The sequence below is a fragment of the Notothenia rossii genome (assembly GCF_949606895.1).
Source record: "Notothenia rossii genome assembly, chromosome: 6".
NCBI lineage: Eukaryota > Metazoa > Chordata > Actinopteri > Perciformes > Nototheniidae > Notothenia > Notothenia rossii.
Genome location: NC_136909.1, coordinates 22,534,280 through 22,558,892, shown reverse-complemented (window position 1 = coordinate 22,558,892; position 24,613 = coordinate 22,534,280). Strand labels below are relative to the sequence as shown.

General features: G+C 38.9%; 1 protein-coding gene across 3 annotated transcripts in view; it reads right to left on the bottom strand.

Moving 5' to 3' along the window:
• The window catches only part of ipo11 (importin 11), a 126,924-nt gene that overhangs the window by 6,183 nt on the left and 96,128 nt on the right, over positions 1–24,613 (bottom strand). The window contains exons 29-30 of one of the 3 annotated variants that reach the window (XM_079688102.1): positions 24,079–24,163; positions 18,227–18,272 (exon numbers count right to left, since the gene is read on the bottom strand). The exons of 1 other annotated variant lie outside the window; for it this stretch is intronic. In XM_079688102.1, the coding sequence (XP_079544228.1) occupies positions 18,227–18,272; positions 24,079–24,163 (131 nt within the window). The remainder of the gene's footprint in view (positions 1–18,226; positions 18,273–24,078; positions 24,164–24,613) is intronic. One more of the 3 variants, XM_079688104.1, reaches the window with a different exon arrangement.

Genomic DNA, 24,613 nt, shown 5'->3' with positions numbered 1-24,613 from the left:
AGACATACAAGACCACTGATAATCTCCCTCGATCTGGGGCTCCATGCAAGATCTCACCCCGTGGGGTCAAAATGATCACAAGAATAGTGAGCAAAAATCCCAGAACCACACGGGGGGACCTAGTCAATGACCTGCAGAGAGCTGGGACCAAAGTAACAAAGGCTACCATCAGTAACACACTACGCCGCCAGGGACTCAAATCCTGTAGTGCCAGACGTGTCCCCCTGCTTAAGCCAGTATATGTCCAGGCCCGTCTGAAGTTTGCTAGAGAGCATTTAGATGATCCAGAAGAGGATTGGGAGAATGTCATATGGTCAGATGAAACCAAAATATAACTTTTTGGTAAAAACTCAACTAGACGTGTTTGGAGGAGAAAGAATGCTGAGTTGCATCCAAAGAACACCATACCTACTGTGAAACATGGGGGTGGAAACATCATGCTTTGGGGCTGTTTTTCTGCAAAGGGACCAGGACGACTGAACCGTGTAAAGGAAAGAATGAATGGGGCCATGTATCGTGAGATTTTGAGTGACAACCTCCTTCCATCAGCAAGGGCATTGAAGATGAAACGTGGCTGGGTCTTTCAGCATGACAATGATCCCAAACACACCGCCCGGGCAACGAAGGAGTGGGTTCTTAAAGTCCATGTAATGTCCAAAATAAATGTTATTCTGTGTTAATAAATCGCTTCATCACTTTCCACTGTTTCATTTGACATATCAACATCAATGATTCTTTCCATAAATACCCCCCAAATAACATGAAATGTGTGCCACTTTCCCGTGTTATTCCGCTCCGGTAGCGAAAAAGCTTGCCAGCCATTAACCCAGCTGTGTGACGTCACACGTGGCAAACACCAGCCTCGTCTGGATTGTTTGTTTTGTATCCTTCCGCTATTTTCGCTCAACATATGTGTAACCGGACCTCGCTAAACTTTTTTTATCTAACAATTCATGATGGGGAAGCGATGTGTAGTTGTGAGCTGTGAATGTTTCCTGATTGCTATAAACATTGATCATGGGTGCTGGAAGATTGTGCACAAAACTCGGGTCAGAATTAAGTTACTACCGGTGTTATGCCAGCTTGAGCTAAATGTCACCAGAGTACAGTGAACTTGCCTAGTGACTGAAATATATAAAAGTTGAAGTGAAATAAGTAAGGCCAAAAATGAATTACGTCTGAATATCTTTATTATTTTTACCACTTTTAATTATTTGTGGGCTCGCACATATACCAAAATAGACTAATGTACACTGCAATAAAGATCAAATGTTACAAGTGAAAAATTAACAAAAGAACCCTTTTTTATTTATCAAACAGTAAATTAATACAATCTTACAAATTTGCGATTTGGAAAATGTTGTTATATTTACATGTTTCTTTGGAAAAATAATATTGTAAATGATGTACTTTGTAAATTATTTACATCATGCGAAACCATTTTAACCACTTCAGCTGCATGACATATGTCAAATTACAGATTTGGCCATTGAAATCCCTGATAGCGGCCTCCCGGTTCAGGGTAAGTCTTCCGTATCTCGGTTACAGCACATGCAGGCAGCGGGACTCTGATTTTTGGGCCGAGTACACCCCAGCACCAACGTACAAACTGTCGATAAGCTGTATATCGATACTTCCTAATGAAAAAAAAGTATACAGATTATAAATATATTTGGAGAAAAATAAAATGTTATGTAGTACTATTATGTAGCAATGGTTACAAATTGGCTTATAACATGATATTTGTATTTTACTTGTACAAAATAAATATGAGGTTATACATGACTGCTTGACAGAATCATAGACCTCTTATATATTTCCTCACATGTGTAGTTGTTTATTTTCCCAAGCATACATTGAACTTGCATACACAGAAAAAATAAAAGCCAAGCTGTTTTTGACTGCTTGAAAGAGTTTAATGGTATCTTTAAAAGTGTACCATATCTGTAGCGACTAAAAGTATTATATGAAAGCAAAGCTGCAATAGGCAGTTGGGTCAATCAATATTTACTTACTGGTGTAGTGGGCCATCAACTGCTCTGTGTTGTTGTTTGTATTGAAGATACGCTATTTTCAGTGTCCAAACACTGAGACAGCCTTCTCTAAAGCCTGGGTGGCTAATAATGCACCTTGGGTTCTCGTCGGTGTCTTCTATCTGGCAGAGTCCTGCACGGGTCTGATTTTCAAGACCCGCTCCCACCCCGCACCCGTGACGTGCAGTACCGAACCCGCCCCGCTACCCGCACATATTGCCAATTAGTTCCGCAACCCGACCCGACCCGCCGGCACAAGATCCGCAACCCGACCCGAACCCGCATATATATAAGCAGTGACAACGTGCAATTATTAACACACGCAGTTGCATATTTGGCTCAAAAAGCCTGGGATGTTGTTTATTTTTTCCATCTAGGATGACACCAAAAGCCTCCCAGACGTTGGATTTCGCTCTTGAGGAAGAGTTATTGAAAATGCTGTATTCTCCGCTATAGAGAGCTTCACCTCAGCCATTCAGAATGTGGTGCGCTCAGCAGCAGATAGATGCACTGCAGAGGTTATGATTATGCTCGGTACCGCGGAGGAGAGGTCTGAGGATTTAAACATTAAACTAAATTATTATTGTTTAAATATATTTATTATGCAACACCCGCAACCGGACCCGCATCATCTTTGTTTTACCCAGAAGCGAACCCAGAAAAAATAGTTTGAAAAAATACCACCCGCAAATCACCTTTTTTGCGGGTCACCCGTCGGGTACCCGCGGATACCCGACCCGATGCAGGACTCTGCTATCTGGTCAGTAGGTTGCAAACTGTCTATTTGTTCCATCACCTGCCAGATCTCTCTGCAGCATACACATTCATCTGCAGTGGGCATGCTTTCACAGCATTGACATGTACACCTGAATATTGTACATAACATTAAAAAACAAAACAATATCTGCCGGACGTGTGAGGAACAGATGACAAATTAAGATCGACATTTAGTGCAGGTCAAATTAAATAAAACAGAATTTACCATTCAGTATTGCCGACTCGAGTCTCGCCGGCTGCGGAATCCGCTTCTTTTTCAAAAGTTTCTGCCTCGTTGTTCGATTGCTGGGCAGGAGGCTCGTACTTATAAGGCAAAATGCCTTGAAGTGAAAGGCTAGCTGGTTCACTCTCTACTTCTGTGACTGAATCCAGATAACCCACCGAATCTGAGCTTGAATGATCGCTGTCGCTGTCGCTGTCTGAAGTTGTCGCGTTGCTTGCCATTTGGACTGATTTGATCAAATGGCAATGTTTGCCACGTGTGACGTCACCGCTCGTTCGGGAGTGATCGGGGGCGTACTCGGCAAACTTCGGAACCAACATCGGTTTTTAACGTATATGTCATTTAATTATGACGAAACTTTAAACATTTTTATTTATTTTTATTCTGGTGATATCTAAACTACATGTTAAAAAACACCTGTGTTAGATGCATTACATGGCCTTTAAGAAGCATTTCAAGGTCCTGGAGTGGCCTAGCCAGTCTCCAGATCTCAACCCCATAGAGAATCTTTGGAGGGAGTTGAAAGTCCGTGTTGCCCAGCGACAGCCCCAGAACATCACTGCTCTAGAGGAGATCTGCATGGAGGAATGGGCCAAAATACCAGCAACAGTGTGTGAAAACCTTGTGAAGACTTACAGAAAACGTTTGACCTCTGTCATTGCCAACAAAGGGTATATAACAAAGTATTGAGATGAACTTTTGTTATTGACCAAATACTTATTTTCCACCATAATTTGCAAATAGGGAGGTGTTCCAGGCACGTCCAGCTGGGAAGAGACCAAGGGGTAGACCTAAATCCAGAAGGGAGCGCCTTGGGATCCCCCAGTCAGAGCTGGTTGATGTGGCCAGGGAAAAGAAAGTTTGGGGCTCTCTGCTGGAACTGCTACCTCCGCGACCCGACCACGGATAAGCGGGAGAAGATGGATGAATTTGCAAATAAATTTGTTAAAAATCAGACAATGTGATTTTCTGGAATTTTTTTTCTCTCATTTTGTCTCTCATAGTTGAGGTATACCTAGGATGAAATTTACAGGCCTCTCTCATCTTTTTAAGTGGGAGAACTTGCACAATTGGTGGCTGACTAAATACTTTTTTGCCCCACTGTATGTCGGAAAAAATAGGAGAAGGAACAAGAGAAAGAAGAATATCCATTTTTCAATAAAATGATATACATATATACAGTATCTATATACTGCATATGAAACATGTTCAGTTCAAGTCATTTAAGGTGATTTTTACACAGGGGAGGAAACTGTGTTACATGTTAAAAGTTTGAATTGCCAGGAAGATGATTCAAGCAAGAAATTGGCAGTGTGGATGAACAAGAACAACAAAAAGGCAAAAGAAAGACGGACCAAATATTCCTGTTGAGGCAATAATGCAGGCTAGATAAGATAAGACCACTGGAGGCTTAAGGTTAGAAATGTAATGGAGTGATGATGAGAGAAATATACTGATGATGAGAGGAAAGGATAGCAGGAGACCGACATGCCTCCTGCTGCCGCTCACTGATAAAGAAGCACTCGTCTTCATCATCCGAAAGAGTGAACAAATAAATGAGAGGCAAGGTGAAAAGATGAGAGGGTGAAGGATGAGATGTGAAGAAAATGGAAGGGGTTTAGTTGTCGCCGAAAGCAGGGACAAAAAACAAAGTAGGCGAGGTAAGCTGAAAAAAACTGTAATTATGACGACAATTATAATAATGATGATGATGCTGTGCGCCCACAACTGGGCCACTTGTACCTCATGTAAGAAGGCTATTCAAATAAACTCCTTTAAGTTTCCATCTGTGTTGACAGTATCAAGAAAATCCAGAAGATGCTGAACATATTTGGAGCTTGTATGTCTCCATGACCAGGGTGACAAGCAAACAAACACCAACATTTAACAGAGCCTTAATTGGTGTTATTAAAACTGTTCTTTACTTAAAACCCTGGACTGTAGATGGACCACCACTTCCTCCCATTACACAAAAATGTAACTTATTTTATCTTTGTTGTTCATTCAAATCTTATTTTACCTTAACATTTATTTATTTATGTTTTTTTTGTATCTCTCCAGTTTTAAAGGATATTTTTGGTTACTGTCCTATAGTATACATTGGAATGATTTCAAACCTGTTTATCCCTATAATTATAAAGGAGTGCGTTGGAAATATGTGTTTACCTAAATTGTGACCAAACCGTTTGAACTTAAACTAAAGTGAACTATCTTAACCCTCAGAGTCCTTTACCTCACTCAGCTGTAGTTATCAGCCTCTCATTCTGACTGGAGAGGACTCTCCCTCCACATTATTGTAGAAACATCTTCTTATATCCGTTAGAGCAGCTAGCACCAGATTCTAATAACAACAGCGCTGTTACCGGTGCACGCTCCCTCTCTCCCTCGCATTTTGCCTGTGAGCTGCGGGCGCCAGATAAGCCAACATCCCCCATTTTGATCACTTACAGCGCCCATCGTACAGGGCAAATTAAACTTGTAACCGGGTGAAAAGGGTGTTACATTTACTTAATTATGAATATTGTTACATCAAGGCCGAAAATTAGGATGAGCCCCAACGGTCAAAAATGTTTTTTTCCCTCCCTGAGCTGTCAGCGCAGCGCCCCCCCAGATCTGGCGCCCTATGCGAACATCTATGACGCCAGTGCTACGGGCCGGCCCTGAGTTCATATGCAACTCGCAAATACCTTTCTCTCTCTCTCTCTCTCTCTCCCTCTCTCTCTCTCTCAATGTTGGTACGCAAATGCGCCTTTTTTACCCTGTGCTCTTGTTTTGGCGGAGGTGCGCACCTGCGCACCAGTTATGTGCAGTCCTGGCTATAAGACACAAACACTAACCATAATATCTCTGTGCATACATTTTTTATCAAAATGTATGTATATTTATATTCATCTTCCCAACAATATATTGTCTGTGTATCCAATGTCTAAGATTGGTTGTTCATTTTTTTCTCTTGTTTTTTTCTACAGGCACTCATTCCTTTTGAGAGGCTCATGATGCTGTTAATATTTACTAGAACACCCAATTCATCCTGAATAGACTCCCTAACAAAAGCACTATGTATTCCTGTTTATTTCATGCTTGCTAAACACTGCAGTGCGAATGTGAATATTGTTTAGGCGTTAATAAAGATGAATATGGTCAGTAAGAACTGACTTGCTTAGGCATGTGAATATTGAGAGTCAGACATTCATGGGATTTGTTGACTGTAAATATATACATACAAGGTGTTTAAACTGCAGTAGTTAAAAGTAGAACTTTAAAAGCAGGGCTGGGATTATACATCAAATGTTCAAGTAGTGCATAAGGCTTGCTCAGGATTGTATGCCATATTCACGGAAGCATACAATATGTGAGAGTGTGGCTAATGGATATTATTCATGAGAGTGAAATTCTCTCTATATGTGTGAATGGTGGGAACAGGCCTGCTGAAAATCTGAGTCTCACACTAATACCAATATCTAATTCTTCTCCAACTCCCATAGATATCAGCTATCTATTGATGTCCGCAAATACATAGTCTCGGACACCGAAATACATGCAGTTCTATTTACAAAGGAAAAAAAGAAATGAAAAAATGTGCATGTTCAGCGGTGGGATTTCTTACCCATTCTGATATTAACTATATTTTGTATTAAATTAGTGTCATATGCAAACTTCATGCTCCACGTCATTGACTCTGGGTTGTTCACGTAGGTATGACAACACCAACTGTCTGTGGGAAATTCAGACTGACAGGAATTTCTGTTCATCTATTTTAAAGAAAGGAAGAACAGGTGGACAGGGAGAGTAAGAAATGTGTGTTTTTAGTCTCAATATGTTGATGTAATTGCTCACCCTAGCAAAGATGTAGTGGATGCGGCATCTGTAACTATGCCTAATACTAATTTAACTTTGGAGTACACATAATATTGCTGATAAATAAATGTTATCTCAAAAATGTTTATTTGCTCAGTCTATTTAGGAAAACCTCTTTCCCACTTAATTCTCTGAAAACCCAGAAGTCCTATGTGGAGCTGGAGCCTTGACATTTTTACTGGCAAAGTACTTTGTCAATATATTTACATACTTATGCTTGGAAATAGGCCATGATTAATTAATTTTTTTTATATTTTTAATCTTGTGCATTTCCAATTTTAAATAAAGACATAAAACATATTTTTCTATTTGATCACAAAATAGTATTGAATGTTTAATCATTTAGAGGCATTGTAGTGCAAATACTGTTGAGTAACAATCATTACAAACTATGTAACCGTGAAGGAGGTCAGATACATTTTAATTATTTATAAATCAGCGTTGGCAAATATACCCATATAAAAGTGTCACCAAAGATATTTCATTAGTTTTCATCTCTATCTATCATAAGCCAAGTAATTGAAAATAATAATAATTGATGTGTGTTTATGTAGTGACACTTGTTAACCTGCCAGACTTTTCCTGACGTAAATCGTTCTGTTTGCTGAGCTGTAGTTATCATGTTTAACCGTGATTAGAACAGCTGTTGGAGAGCAATGAGCCCAGTGGTGCAGAGAGTATTTAATCATCTCCACACCTGCTGATCTGATCGCCTTCCCCCAGCCTTTTTAGCCCGCTGCGCTTCTGCACAAACAAGAAGTGAAATACAGTAACATTAGTGGATATGCTCACAGACACAACTTTTGCTTGACATTAAGATTCAAATTGTAACTGTGTAAATGCCGTTTTCTAATGTACTCACATGTGCTTAAACAGTGTATACAAAGCCCTAATAATAAGCTGCACTGTCAAAGAAATTAGGGATATGAAGTCAGGTACTTTCTGCAAAATGATTATAATCAGGGAGAGAGATTGATCAACTATTCAAATACACAAGCATGCTGAAAAAGTCATTAAAAAGGATCAGGTGGAAGCATGCGAGAAACAAGAACAGAAAAAGATATTGCCTTAACAGGCCCCCCCCTCCCCAAACAGAGAAAAACACACATCTCTCTCTCCCTTTCCTTTTCTGAGGTTCCATAAGTTCATGGTCTTTTGACTTCAAGGAAAACTAGTAATTTCAGTAATTTCCTCACTAAACGAGGCAGCACAAATGATGAAACCCTAATCAGCAATGTACAAGAGTGCGTACAGTACATATACAAGCCCCTTAGCAGTTTTCCGTAAGGATGCATATTACCAACACATACCATAAAGTGTTGGAGAGTGAGCATGCACATAAAGACACACAGGCTCTTATAAAAATAAATGTGGAAACCAGAAGAGCTGTAAATCCGGATAGAGCAATGTACCTTCAATAACCGAGAAATGATGTAGAAAAGACAGTAGTGAGGGAGGCCTTCAAAACATCTTAGAAAGCTGTGCCTAACAAGCATGCATTCAAAGTGGGAGGAGTCACTATGGCCTGTTAATATGAACATTTAGAGTTGTAATCATAATCCAAATCTACAGAGACACACCATGTTCGCGTGGAGCTTGGTGGAGGCAGCATCGTGCTGTGGGGTTACCTCTTAGGAAATCTTGCGATGGTAAACATGAGCAAAAAATCACAAAGATACAAAGTAGGGATGTAATAAAATGACATGGCACAACATTATAAATGATTTGTGTCAACAAACAGTAATTACACAGCCTTATTTTCCAAACCACGACTTTTCTTCAGAACCTCTTCTCACAACAAGTCAGAATAACCATGGATTTCCACACAAGTTGGCACAATTAACTAAAGAAGACATTTCTTTGCCTCAATTTGAGGTGCTTAAGAATGGATTTGATTGTGTTTGTCTCTTTTTATATCTGTTCATTTACAATTTCAGTCCTTATCCCAGTAAAATTCAACAAAACAGCAACTTTTATCGTAATTGCTTTGTGAATAAAGCTTGCTGTTCAGCTTACATTTGGGGAAATGTTATAAATGCTAAATGGATGTGCAAAACTACAGAAACAAACGAAGCATGGTTAATATACATTCCATTAAGACAAATCCATTGAGAAATGGACTGTCAACTACACTAACATATATTTTATATTCTATCTATTTGTATAACATTTCTAAATGTGCACCAGTGTATATACTGTAGATTAATTATGTAAACATTAGTAAAAACATTTTTCATGGACTCGTCTTATCCACCATCTTTAGAAATTGCTTGTCGTTCCCAGCAAATCTTTCCAAATCAAATTAAATAGAGAAAAGGTTGATGATGTGCTACAATGTAGGATGGCCTTGGTTGTCCGTAATAAATAAAGATTTATAAATAAGTTTGTGGATTTGACAAACAGTTTTACTTGTCAATTCAAACCTTAACAGTGCTCTGGGGGAATTGGACCGATTGGCCTTGACTTGGAGGAACTGGAACAGGACACCAGCTGGGTCACACTGTGATATACAACATCCTGTCAAAAATCTGCTGTGCCATCTGGCATACACTGAAAGACCAAATTCATGTAGAAAACTCAGGAATGGGAAGATGCAGTCAGCTACTTTTGCAGTTTGGAACTTTCTATTAAAGACATGCATGGTTACAATAAGTGAATGCACAGAAATAGAAAGCACTCAGATGGAGGAAGAGCATCCTAACTACTGTACAAAGAAACATCTTGCATTTCTTGCCACAACTATCTTGGTAAAAATTGATCGGTTATTCTGTTTTTATAGCAGGAAAAAATATTCAAATGTATGACTTTATTTAGAATATTTAGAGATAAAAGAAATAAACGTGTTATGACTTTGTCACACTACAGAAACATTTATAATCACCCTGTGATTTCCCGTTGTGAGACTTTCAAGTATTATTAATAAATGGATCAAATTCAGATAGAGACTAAGGTCATTTCGGGGGGTTCTGATGCAACAACAAATGTATTCACTTTTTCACAGGCATAGGGATTTGCTATTAGGGCTGATGACATTAGCTCAAGTTAGTGAGCCCAGCAGTCTCTCATGTGTATAGCTGGAGAGAAAGAGAGCGGCAAAGCATGTAAAGGGGTTATAGATGTATTAGTCCTTCAACCAAAGAGGTTCTGTTCTTACAGGGACACCAGAAAGGTTTAGGGCTGAAATGATTCCTCAAGGAATAGATTACTATAACCATTTGTTTAAATAATACCACATTCAAATATTTTTGATGGATGCAGCCGCAGTATGGTTTTATGTTGGATTTATATTTGCATTTTGAGAAACTATCAAAAAAAGAAACAAGAACTTATTATCATTGTATTAATATTTAAACAGAGGGACAGAGTAGAGTCGTGCAGATCAAGAATTAAGTTTAATATTCAAGTGGCACTATCAAACCAATTACCTTCCTTTGACAAGACCAATGAGATATCTTCTTTGTTATTCTGCCAGCTCATTTCCCAAGGAGAATTGTATCGCATTTGTAGTGATATATAAATGAGATAGCTTAGTTAACATACTTAATGATAACTCCCTCTGCAGCTGACTATATTTTGGTCCAACAGTTCTTAACAAAAGTTATTCAAAGTTCATGTTTTGGAAGAAAATAAACAGCTATTCATACTTTTCCCAACAAGGTCAGAAATACATTATGGATTCTACAAGTCAGGTACTTCATATCAGATAGAGAATGTGTGCAAGTCTCATAGGCCTTTGAGACTTGAAAAAGTCATGACACAGACTGAGTAAATACAAAAAAACAAGAAATAAGACTGCTTTTATGCCAGACAATCTGAAGAGGAAATAACATTAAAAAGATAGGACTGAGGATGTTGTTCTTTTGAATTCTGGAAGGTCTCTTTTTATTCAGTGAGAACTAGCACTCAAATAAACTGCTGCCATGACAATGATGTAATTATATCAATTACATGTAGAGACTCAAGAGAGCCAGGGTAACTTGTTTTCATGATGTAATATCATGACACATTTAAAGAGCTTGTGACACGTGTTTCCCCCATCATCCAAACCCATCAATTTGAGTAAATATTGTCCCCTTGAAAACCGTTACTGAACTGATTTTGGATATTTGTACTTTGATAACTATTAATCTGCCCTTCAATGTTGACCATTTTCTGGATCTTCTCGGGGATTCTTCAAGTCCCGCCAAATTATGTGTGACGTCATTGCGGGCACAGCGCTCCAGCTGCACCGTTCAGGATCCCAGCATCTGCATGTAAACGCAGATGGCACACACAGCAGCAAGCTCAGACAGCGATGACAGTTTAATTTTGAAGGTGTCTGAGAGCTCATATGAGGCTGAAGGATCGGTTTATGTTGTATCTGTTAGAAGTTTAGGAATTGGGTGCTTCAATATGGGCGATCATACGGTCATGTAGCCAGTGGTGGACTGGGACTAAAAATCATCCCGGGACTCTCGACCGGCCCACTTCGGTACCGCTAGTAAATTGTCAACGGGGGGAGTGGGGGATGTGCTAGTGACTTATCCGACCGGCCCACTTCGGTACCGGTCCATCGGGATTCGTCCCGATGGCCAGTCCGCCACTGCACCCAGCCCAGCCCACGTAAACTGTCAACGGGGGGAGCCTCGCTGCGGGGAAACGGTGGACCTAGTGTCCCGATCGGAGTGGGAATAATAATAATAATAATCTGTGCATTTTATCCATTAATTTCCCCAACATTGTGGTAAAAAAACACACGTTTAATCCATGTTGGTGTACTACAACTACAAAAAGCATCGGTTTGTTTTCTCATCAGGAAATGCAGACCGGCTCAAACAAACAATTTTTAAATCATCATCCTCACGATCATCTAATGTATCATATGTTCGCGTAATTGACATTAAAGCACAAATAAATGTAGTTTAATCAACTTGAGTTTACAACTACAAAAATAATCGATTTGTTTTTATATCACATCTGACGGGAGGAAATTCAGCAGCTCTCACTACCGATCTTTAATCCTAATTTAATCATCATCTTCACCACGATCATTTATGTTTATGTTCGCCGAATTGACATGAAAGCACTGACAAATATGAATATACTGTAGTCAACTTCATTAAAATATTATTAACGTGCCTAAACTCAGTAATTCACCATTTCTACGCATGACAACACACTTTGTCCGTGTTTGGCTCTCTCGCCGCACAGTGAAGCGTTCCCGCATTGACGTCACTTCCGGCTTCCCCCAAAACTTCTAAATGAGTCGAAGGAATTTCCCCGCGATGTTCGAAATTATTGATATTTATTGGAACGGTATCGCATCTTCTTTTTTAAACTGACGGTTCGAGATGATTTATAGCCCAATATTTCATTGCACAACAGTTGTTGGGATGCTGTCACAGGCTCTCTAAATTTGTGCTAGGTAGTTTTGATTTTGGTAGTACTATTCCCAACACTCAACTGAAGAATTAAATGTTAACTACAGTGTAACGTGTTATCATGGTTGCCTACAAACTAGAGAAGATCATCTTCTACATTGTGCTAAACACCTCACACCGTGGGGCATTCTGTTTTATCAGCGTCTGTTTTGTAAATGCCAGATAAAATATTTATATAAATGGGACAGTTTATTTGTCAATCACCCATGATGCAGGGAGGTTTGGCAAACAAGAACACATTGCATGATTTAATTACTCTCTAGACAATACTGTTGCTGTCAGCAATATGACGGGCTGATGTACTACAGATCGAGATTAGTTATCAATCAATTACAAATTAACATTCATTTGAATAATAATTCAAAAAAGTAAGTGTTTATATTCATTTTAAAACAAACCGAGGGATATGATTAAACAAATAGGAAACATTTTAAATAAACCTATTTTGTAGCTCTACTAGCACACATTCAAAACCAGCCACACACAGACTGAATAAGCTTCATATTAGTAATTAGGATGTATTAACATCAATTTAACAACTCCCCATTGTCAGACCAAAGATCAGTTATTCTCATTACTTAAATCAGGTTCAATAACTCCCATTTAATAAAAGTGAAAATACCGAGTACAGTTTAAACTGCATCGTCATTTAATCTGCAACATTGACACAAATACAGGCAGACATATAACAGGTAAAATAATTCTAGCGTTCCCTGAAGTGTATTGGATTTGAATATATTCAACAGTAGGCCAAGAGGCAGTTTGGTTCAGGGTCTCATTTATAATAAAATAGTGTAGGATCCACACTCAATATTTGTGTGGATACAAATAAGGAAATGTAAATAAGCAAAAATGATGTTGAATTATTAAACCATGCTATGCATGCCAGTGCACAATTCCTTTTACTAATCCCATTTCAACCTTGAAGTGCCACAGAGCCTAAAGTGTGCTACTTTCACTGTATACTTGTTTTCCTTGTTTTTTTTTTACTGTATAGACAACGTGTGGTTTAAATGTATATATTACAGGTTTGTTTTTAAAAAAAATCCTAACTTTTACATGCACCGGCTACTTTGCTGCTTGACATTTTAACATTTTAAAATGTCAGCTTTTAAAGAGCTGGAATACACACCACTGCATCTAGAAGCCCAGATTTTTCCCAGGGACATTTATCTTTTAATTACATCCACAATTATTCAATACATTTTTTTAACATTTTTGAACACTGTATTTAGTAAATTACACCCATCCCTCTAGAGCAGAATCTAAAATTGTTCCACTCACAGAGATATACAAATGTAGCACAAGGCCAGCCTCACATTTTTATTACTGAAATACATGCTTGAGGCCCTTCAAAGTCCATTCATGTATCATGGTTTCCCCCGAGTAATCCTACTAGCATTGAAAAAGTATACAGAGCACACTACCTCCAGCCCTCTCCTGGTAAAAATGGCTGTTAAGCTCAGAAGCGACAGAAATGGAAACTCATTTTGATAGCTGGGCGTACTTTAGGCAGCACAAAGGAGAATCTTTATATTGTGTGCTGCAAAATAACCCTATCAGAGAGGTCTGTTATTCAACAAAACCAAATTATGTTGACTGACGGTCTGCTTGAGACTAGCAGCAATAATAAATATAAAAAACGGCAAGTCTTCATTACTAAAGCTTTGTTTGGCCCTGAGTGAATTGATGGCACACTGAAACTCATTTCCTATAAATATATACCTCCATTGGACCTCTGGAGACGATGAAATTGTTCATTAAAATGAAATAATACAAAAACGTTGAATGAAAAACAATTCCAGGACTAATTGGTACCTTATCAAAGCTTCACAAAGCATTTTCAGTTCTCTCACTCAACTGCAGCCACAGGGTAATAATAATAATAAGATATCATTTTCTATCATTTCCTTTCTTAAACATCAAAGCATCCGCATTTCATGGAATTGTAATTTCGGGGAACTAAATCAGTCTTTTCGCTAATCCACACAAAATAATGAAAATTAAGTGGAAATTTCATGACTAATTAATAAGTGCTGGAAAATGTTTTCTATTCACTGAGCAATAACAGCCATAGGGAAACAATGTAAGAGGTTTCATTCTTTATCTTCTTCTTCTCAAATTTCAAAGCACGCACGTGTAATGGGATCCTTTCATAGCCCCATTCCATCAGTTACCGTTTGACTGGAGGAGCTCCTCTGATTGGAGTTTTAATTTAAGCCCCATTTTGATTACTGAGAGAGGATGGTGAATATTTACCATGCTCCATACTTGGCAGTTCAGAATCTTATCAAAACTGTGTTAAATTTATTGGGAAAAAATAGTTAAATATGCTGTAGGATTTTTACTTTCACAAAATGATTTATTAAGAAAAATGTGTTGAGTATGACTTTTTACCATTAGATGGACACAACCAAAACCCCTAATGTACCATTAGTGCAGTCATTTATTTTTCATTTTAGACAGACTCCCTTTTAATGCACTTTACATTCAACATTAACCTTGTCGAAATGTTAATAAACGTTATTAATTTAGATAGAAGTAAGCTCGAGAGCAGGGGTGTCCAACCTTTTTTGAACCGAGAGCTACTTTTAAAGTTGCCAGTCTGCCAAGATCTACCAGTCCAAATAGAGAGGCGTAGCCATTACTGACAGCCTACTACCAGGTAAATACACACTTCTACTTGTATAAAACTGACCTTTGTAGATTAATACTTCATAAAATACTGCAGATCCTTTATCTTACCTCTTTATAATCTACACACATACAAGTATTGAACTGAAGTTACACAACAGTGTTGTTGATACAGAGTTGGAGTTTATTCACACGTCACATACTACAGTGGGTAATGTTTTCAAGAAACATTGAACAGTGCTGCCACATATGACACAGGAAAAAAGAAAAGACTCTGAACCCTTTCTTTGCCATTATATACAAATAGTGTTGCTACAAAAGTATAAATTAGGCTTACTAATAAGACAACTCAGATCTTAAGCTACACAGGAATCTGCTAACAAAATTCAATAAAAAAGACAACATTAATAGAATCAAATCATTTTTTGTTGCATTTTAGTAGATTATAAAAAGAAATGCCTTTAAAATAAGATGCAAGCAACACTAGTTTCTTAAAGCTCCCATGTCATGCTTTTCCGGTTATTACCCGTCCCCTTGTGTGTTATGAAGGTTTTTCTGCATGTAAACGGTCTGCAGAGTCAAAACCCTCAAAGTACACCCTGTAGCGAGTAAAACTCTAATGAAGAAAATACTTCCCCAAAACGCCTCGTTGGTGATACGTCATCATCCATTTGATTCTTCTGGGTACGTGCTTACGAAAGCACGTACCCGGAACTAAATGGGCCAATCCGTGGAGCCGTTACGTTACGTCCGCGGAGCCGTTACGTTAAGCCCCCGCTGATTGGTCCAAATTGACCAATCCACACACACACTCAGTGCATGCAGCTCTGCTGATTACTCCTCCCTGGCTGCAGGTTGATAACACAGTTGGGATCGCGGCGAAATTCTCTCTCTCCATTCTCACAGTGTTTATCAACCTTTTTCTTACTCAATATCAAGCTACACTTATTTTTTTTACTTCAGCTGTGACTTTGTGTGTGCTCAGGGTGAGTTTGGCTGTGTTTCGCTGTGTATCGCTAAACAAGGAAGCCATACCTCCACGGAGCTCAGCGCGATTCACAACGTGAACCAACCAATCAGAGCACACTGTGCTCACAGGGAGGGTGGGGGCTGGAGCTATTGGAGCTATTACGAGCCGTTAAAGACAGAGAGTGAAATTCAGTGAATACACGCAGTTTACAGAGATGCTGTATGAGAAACCAAAGTGATTTTGGAAAATTGCACAATATAAATCTATTCCAGTTGACCTCAACGATGGAATTATGATCAGTGGAAATGGCCATGACATGGGACCTTTAACCTGAATTGATAATAGACTATAATCAATTTAAGTTTGCATTCTTATACCATTTTGTACAATAATTATAATAAATAAGTTCAAACAAACTAAAACTTACAGCTGATTAATAACGGTATCTAACTTGAGTTTTTATTACCGGTATATCAAAAACCTGTTGAAATGCTACCGTTATTTTTACTGTCCCCCAGAAGCGCGTCGGCAGCCTCCAGGAATACTTCTTTCACAACTTTTCCGCCTTTGAAAGACTTCATGTGTTTCGCAAGAACGTGACTGACACAGTAAAATGCTATGGTAGCAGCCTTGCTCTTGTTGGGCCGGGTGAAAATGGAATGCCTTTAGCTACTAACTTTAATTGTTATTCAAATTAATTAATCAATTATTTTTTATATTTTATTGTAATGTAGAGACCAGGCTTTTAGTGACAATCATGTATTGTTTTACAATTATATGTAAAAAAAAAAAGGAAAAAAAAAGGTCTAAATATGATATTTGGCCTCAAATCATCTGAGGCCTGGCGCCCCCACCCCTGCGATCTCTGGCGCCCCGCCCAAGGGGGACGCGCCCCCCAGGTTGGGAACCACTGGTCTAGAGTAACCTTGGTTTTCTTTTTGCATTCAATTCAACACATGTACTGTCTATAACCAATTCATGGCATGAGAAAATTGCTACCAAATCGCTCACAAACTTCTGCAACCGGTTTGTCTAAGGAGTTATAATTCTGAGCTACAATCAACTTCTGCTGCTCCCAGAATGATTGAATGTTCAATGTATACATTTTTCACTCAAAATTGGCATAATCATCTTTAAATCTAAAATACAAATGATCTAACTCTGAGCATAATGTTTATTATTCATATCATATGTGCCTACCATCAGCAATATCAACAGCAGAAAGAAGCACTCCTAAAATCGAACTCATTAGCCTAATTGTCCGGAACAAAAAAACTCATCAGTTACACATCCTGAGCACATGCTATAAATGACTAAACCAAGCATTCTGTTCGAATAAATCGAAACTACATTAAACAATAAACAGAGTAATGAGGCTTTTAAAATGGGAGTATGTAATTGGTCTGCACCTGGGTGCCTCCAATATATATATCTATATATATAAAAATATAAAGCAATAAGATGTGTCTGATAATGTGTCGGCACAAAGCCTAATGTCAAGACGGAACACTAGAGAGGGTAAAAGGAAACATATTTGTAACAACATGGTGTTGAGTTTTTTTTTTTTTTTTAAATGTTCTTCAGTCCTTTGTGCATCACAGTTTCAATTTCAAACAGGAAGCAGATATTACCATTTTTTATTTAATCGTTTATTTGAACCGGGACAATGCACATTGATGAACACTTTAAACTAAATAATGCTTTCAAATGTAAATGAGCCGGATTTTAACTTTGAGCTAATTTCCATCCGTAGTCCCGTCACATACAACATTTATGAACATGACAGTTATATACATGGCAAAAATAAATACATGATATGCAGAAAGAGCATGAGCAGCAGACAAGCATTTACCACATGGCAGTACCATGTAGCAGCTACAATATATAAAGTGCAATAGGAATAGGAATGAGGGACACATAAATGCTTGTTTCAAAAATCCCTATCAGAGGAGACCTGCATTCAACCTTGCGCATTAGTAGCGCAAACCATGAGACAGCAAAAAAAGTGAAATTAAGGTCCATGTTTTGCCAAGATTAAAACTAAAAAGATACCATATCTGGCCTCCATCAATATTCAGTGATCCGTCTAAGCAACCAGTCCCTCATTATAACCATGTTTTAACTGCACAGTTGTGTGGAATAGTGCACCTTTCTCTCTTGTTTTCATGTTGGAGTCTAATCAGTCATTGCCCTACTCCCAGCATATTAAGCTGTGCCTGTACGTTAGTGTGTAGTCGAAACAAAAGAATAGGCTTGAATGTGTGTGTGCCACCAAAGCACCACAGAGGGAGCCCATGTCATTAGTACCTACTGGTCTTTGATGTTGGCTTTCCCTCTTCTTGTTTGATGGTGCTGGCCTTATATATGGAGCACAAGAATCAAATGATGTATTATGTACCAAGGCCACAACACAGCATCAGTTAGTGAAGTGTAGTTGCCTGGAACACTCAGATCAAAGAAAGGGGCCCCTTACAAATCCCTGACAAGATAGAGTGGAGCAGTCAACAGCTTCCAAAACACAAAACAAACTCTAGCTTCATGCTCAGAAAAACACAGCAAATTAATTCAGGGGCAAATCAGGAGACAGCAGCAGTGTTAGTGAGGCTGCCTGGACCATAAATCTTAAGAGCTGCACCCATGAAGACGCCCGCTGAATCGTTTGATCGATCGAAAGGAATGCTGAGCCATTCAGGACATCTTAAGGTAAACTAAACCCACATGTTCCCACTTTACTATGTTAATCAAATATTAAACTGTACGTGTGATTTTATCATAAAAAAAACATTTCCATCAGATTTAAGTCATCAATAATGCATGAGTTTTAGCTAAGAATATTAAATAAATTTAAAAAAAAGTTTGGACCTAATATATCAAAACAGCTTTCATTATATTCAACTATAATGTTGATATGCAATTCTAAATAACAATAAAATAATGTCATATTAAAGGTGGGGTAGGTAAGTTTGAGAAACCGGCTTGAGTACGCTAGAATTTAGCCGGGCTAAAATGATTGGTCGTGCTTTTTACAGCACCACGGCTTCCACAGATGACATTTTTTGAATGGATTTTTTGTCAAAGCACTTAAGATATTCATTGCTATCGGGATGTTAAGAGCATTCCATGGAATATAACAAAAAGTGTATCTCGAGCCGGTTTCTCAAACGTACCTACCCCACCTTTAAGCTAAATATTGTTTTTTAGATTCTTAAGTGGGCCCTGAGTTGAAAAAGGTTGGGAACCGCTGGTCTACGCCAATGCCCTCTTCTGCTTTGGAAAGTTCTGACTGGTCCAAAAAACATAGAACCATCTTATTGAAAAAGGCGTAGAATCTTTTTGCCCACTCTGGGCAACTGTATTATAAATAGGTACGGATCGTAAGCATCTACTACGGCTTAGCAAAGTAGCCATCGAAAGGCCAGCCAGACGAACTGGGTTTTTGTTGTTTGCACTGCTCTCCCTCAGGTCCTTAGCCACCGCAGGCTTAAGGTAGTTTTGGTCAGGGCGGGCCAGAAATGAGACACAGAATTTTCTTAATTTGATACTGCTTATAAAGCTATTTAATATTCTCTTCATTTTACTTTTAGGTGTCACAAACAACACCTTTTAGGCAGTAAAGTGGATTAAAATATTAATCACAAAGATAAATTGCAAATTTTCTTTCTGCCTTTACAGACCTTACAGCTTTCAAACCAATTAGTTTCTTACTTATTTAAAGACTTTGAATCCATTTGATTTCTGACTACAAAGTACATACATATACAACAGCTTTAAACGTTGGAAGTTAAAAACTTTAAAAAGTGTTGACCTAGAGACAGCCATGTTAATGTGAATAGGTTTAACCCAGGGGTCTCCAACCTTTTTTAGGATGAGAGCTACTTTCAAAAAAGTCGTGAGCTACTTTTACTCCTCTTTTTTTGTTTTTTGCAGTGTATACATTTAGCACATTTTAACATTATTATATGCTTACCTTTAACCTTTGTGTGCTGTTTGGGTCTGTAGGACACGTTTTCAGTGTTTACTAAAAGAAAATGTATGCAATTTAATTATTTTAACCTGCTTTATTAGGGGGGTGGACCTAACCTCCTTTAGGGGGGTCCGGGGGCATGCACCATTTTAAATGTTGAAGTTAAATGCATCAATCTGGTGCACTTTGAGCACAAAATGAATTTATGGACACAGCTCTCAACACTCATATATGAAAGGGAGCTGTATACTTTTCAATAATCGAAAAATCTTTAGAATATAACAAATCCTTTAAACCGTTTTTCTTTTTACTGTCCTATAGTAGTACACATTGGAACTATACACATCTCTCTCGGCGATGACGGCTTGCGTTAAAAAAATAAAATAAACGTATTTGTAAAGTTGGGGGACACAAACGGGATTTCGAAAAGTGGGGGGGGACATGTCCCCCCTGTCCACAGTGGAAATTACGCCATGCGTATGAGTGCGTCAAGTGCAATAAATATATATGCAAGTTGCAACACACACACAGTAACACTCTGCCCCTCATGTGCTGTATAGGATGGCACGACTAGGCTGTTCAATGGGGCTGATGTGTTGTGTAGATTCTGCCAGAAGGAAAACCACAGTCAAACTCCTTATGAAGCGGTGAGGTGCTGCTCCACATTACTTTTCTTCCCGACTGCAATGCTGGTCCCGCACATCAAGCAAGAACGTGATTGGTCGATATTAATTGTGGGGGAGGAGGGGTGTTAGATAGATATGGAGTTATAGTAAGTAGATAGCCGCTATGATTGAGGTTTTGATTATGCATATGGTAGATTATTTTAAATTACATTTATTTTTTGTGTGTATTTTTTACATTTTGGATTTGCTTGACAAGCTACTTATTGAGGGCTAGCGAGCTACCGGTTGCTCGCGATCGACGTGTTGGAGACCCCTGGTTTAACCTGTAAATCTAATGTCAATGCAAAGCGCTTAATAACAATGATGTATTATTATAATCATTATGTTTGAGTCTATAGCAAAAGGACAGATTGCTACAGACTTGTCAGCCGCAGTACAGTCACTGTCATCTTAAAAAGGTCAACACCAAGCCGATTTCGGCCGTCGATAGATGTCGATAGATGTCTGGCTGTAGATGAGCGTCCTGTCGCCTTACTCAGATTGGTGTGTCCCGCCCCGTCGTGTCTTTTCAGCCGTGCCGACACCTTCCGCCGCCAATTAGGCTGTCGGTATGAGGCTAAAGAAAACCCTCTGATTGGCTGTTCAGCTAGCGAATCAGTGCATGAGAAGCGGAACGGAAGTGAGGGATCCAAACAAACGATTAAGAAGGCAAATCTGAGATTTCATTTAACTCCAGCTCTCGACACAGGTTCGGGAAAGCCCCATGAGCTTCTCGCTGTAGAGTGAAAATGGAATGCACATGCTATTTGTTGTTTGTTTATATCACGCAGTCTGTTCTTCTTCTCTCGGTTATCACGCAGTCTGTCTTCCGATTGTTGCCTCTTTAGAATGACGAATACACACTACCGCCGCCTGCTGGTAAGGAGAGTTACTCACGCATGCGCAGTTCGTACGTGCTACTTGGCCGTCGGCTGAAGTCTTTGCGGTGTGTTCCAGTGCGAGTGTTGGCCAAGACGCAGGGGACGTGAGGCGACAACTGTTGGGTCCGTTGGGACGTGTTATTTGTTGTAAGATTGGTGTGTAGGGGCCTTAAGAGAGAATGATCTGGAACTGGTAGAGAAATGCCAGATTATGTAATAACCACCAGTAAGGGAAAATTCCAGGAGGTCGAACTGGATAAACAAAGGGGACCACCTAAAGACCTAATAAAAAGGTATTCTATAAAAACTGTAAACTATAGTAACAAAGAAGGGACGGCACTATTGGATTTGTGATCCAAGCCATTTTTCCTTTTCCCCTGTATTCACTCTATTCATCTTTTATGTAAGATTGCAGCTGCCCGCAAGCAAGCAACAAAATCTAATTCAACAAGACAAACCAGCACAATCATACGAATATCACCTGCAGGCAGAGAAACTGTGATGAGACTGCTTGACAAGGGGAGGCGTGAGGAAGTGAGATAAGGACAGATGAGGGGGAAAAGAGGGGGTGGGATGTAACAGAAAGTTAAATTAAAGTGCCAGGATGGATCAAGTCTTTTAATAAAAGGACGTGTGTGTACTAAGTTAGAATGTTCAGTTTTATTTTGTGTCTCTGCCACCTTTTACAACTTACCAGATTTATTTGTAAAAACCATAAAGATTTTGTCTAATATGCTATGCAGAGCTGTAGGATACTTTCGAAAATAACATAATAACATAGCTGCCGATCATATCATCTCAATCAGCAGATGCCGCTTGTCTATTTGTTTATGTCAATTCCAAAACCTCTGCCTTAAATGTTGTTTTTCAGATGATGTAATGCTATTTGCAAGTTGAAAACTTGCAATAAAGATTACTCGGATACAACACAAATGTGGCATATTATTCTTCGATCCTCTGTACGATATTTGTTCAACCCCTCAAAGACACTAATGTTCATACAAGTACAGAAAGCAAATAAGTAAGAGTGCAAAAAAAATATTCATATGCACTGAATGAATAGGGAACATAGTAAGGTTAAGTCAGGGGATTTGGGACTTGCCTGGAAACGTAGAAGCAGGTGAGTCAAGTCTCTATTCTATTCATTCTTTGACCTGTGTCGTGCATAAAGGTGAGCCCAACTTTCTCTATTTGGCATTGCTTCACTCTCTTACTTGCTCATGCTTCTTTTTCCCCAGACCGGGGACATTTCACGTCCACATTTCCAGTTTTCATAGCCAGCCTTTCCTCCTTTACCTGCTGCATGACTGGCAATGCAGCAGACCCCAACAACTAACCGACAGATGGTGGACTTACATGGCAGCTTCTGATAAAAGATGGCTGATCAAAGTAGCGTGCCCCTGAGTGTGAATACTCTTTGAATATAGTTAGGCAATGTAGATGTGACTGCTTTAAATATGATCACAACGCACTGCAATGTTTGATTCCTCAGACAAGTGCATTGTTGTTTGATTATGCACAAAAGGGCTAGTTAGAGGTTATTACTATTGGGAGAATGTGCTAGAACTAAAAATATACTCCGTCTCTCACAAGCACTCTCAGACTGGCAGAAACATACACATTTAAAACACAGATATGCTTTTACACGGATATCCACACACTGCCAAGAAGAGAAGCAACACAATACAAATAAAAATAGAGACAATAAATGTTCCAAATTGTCTTCCACCTCCAAACTGAAAACTGTCTCACATCGACACACCCTTGACACTCACACATGCATTCATGCCTGTCCCCGAGCACACACACCCACACGGGTTAAGAAGCAGAGTGAGGCGCGACTTTAAGTCTCCTCTGCTCTATTCCCTGGAGCAAAAAGTCAGGGTCTGCGCTGAGGTGATAAATGCACTGGGATCCCGCCCAGGAAACACACACATACTCACACACAGTGCTATAAGTCACACAAAGTCACTCTTCAAAATAAATGCATATGTATTTCATCATTAAAACACAAGCAAAATTACATTTGTATATAAATGAATAAACGCCAACATCATAATTAAATAATATGTTTTACAATGTGAAGTAGTGTTACAATTTCTGAGCTTCCACAGTGTGACGTAGAGCAGCAGAGGAATGCATCCTCATACATAAATGCACCATTGTCCTGATAATTGGTATACATCCCCCGATTTTAAAGTACTCAACAGCACCTGTGCTTACTTTAAGTGACTAGAAGCGTACTGCAGGCTATTATTACACATGCAAGCATCCAAGAGGATGTACTGGTGTGCATGATGAAAAGCAGCTGTAGCAGCTTTTGAAGCTGAGAGCTGGCTTTAAAACTGTTGACTGCCTGGGAATGAAGTGACCATCTTTTTCTGTGCTTACTGGAGAAGTACATATTTACTGGTCTCTAAATAATGGGGCTAAGTTTAGTTAAATGATTTTATATTGTTTTATGAAAGCCAGTGTAGTATAAAAGCTACCACAGGGAGAGAGGACTATCAGAGGAGAGAGACGTTATGTTCAGCAGCATGACAAGTAACACAAAAATATTGGAGCTATTCATCTAAAAATGTCATATTACAATTAAAACAATACAAAAGGCTTTATCTACAACTGTACAATAGTTTGTTAGTATTTCACTGACCAGTTTCTTCCTCTTGTCCTGCTCAGTTGGTGGCTCCTCATCATCACTCAGCTTGGGTTCCTCAAAATTGGTCATCAGCATGCAGCTGCAAACACAATAATATTCAACTCAATATTAATAATCACACAAACCTGGACAGTAGGAGAACATTTCCGAACAGTGAGCATTCACTCACACAGACACACTAAAAGGGCTGAACCCTCTGGCACTGTAATGCACAGCCCTGCCTGCCTGCTATTCAGATTGGTTCATCAGCATGCAGAGAGAATCACAAGCAAAACCTTTGAGCTCAGTCCAAGTCTGCAAAGTCTTTTATTTCCTTTGTCGTTTTTACTTCATCCTTATTGTGAGGAGAGATACGGTAGCAGGTCTTAAATGTCACACTTAGTGACTTTAACATGTTGCATTGACAACTGGTGATCACAAATGTTAACAAAGTTGTTTCTAAACTATAATTAAAATGTAAACTAGGGACTGCGTTTTTACTCTCACAAATCTTATATCACTACAGCGTATATGACCAAACAGCAGACAC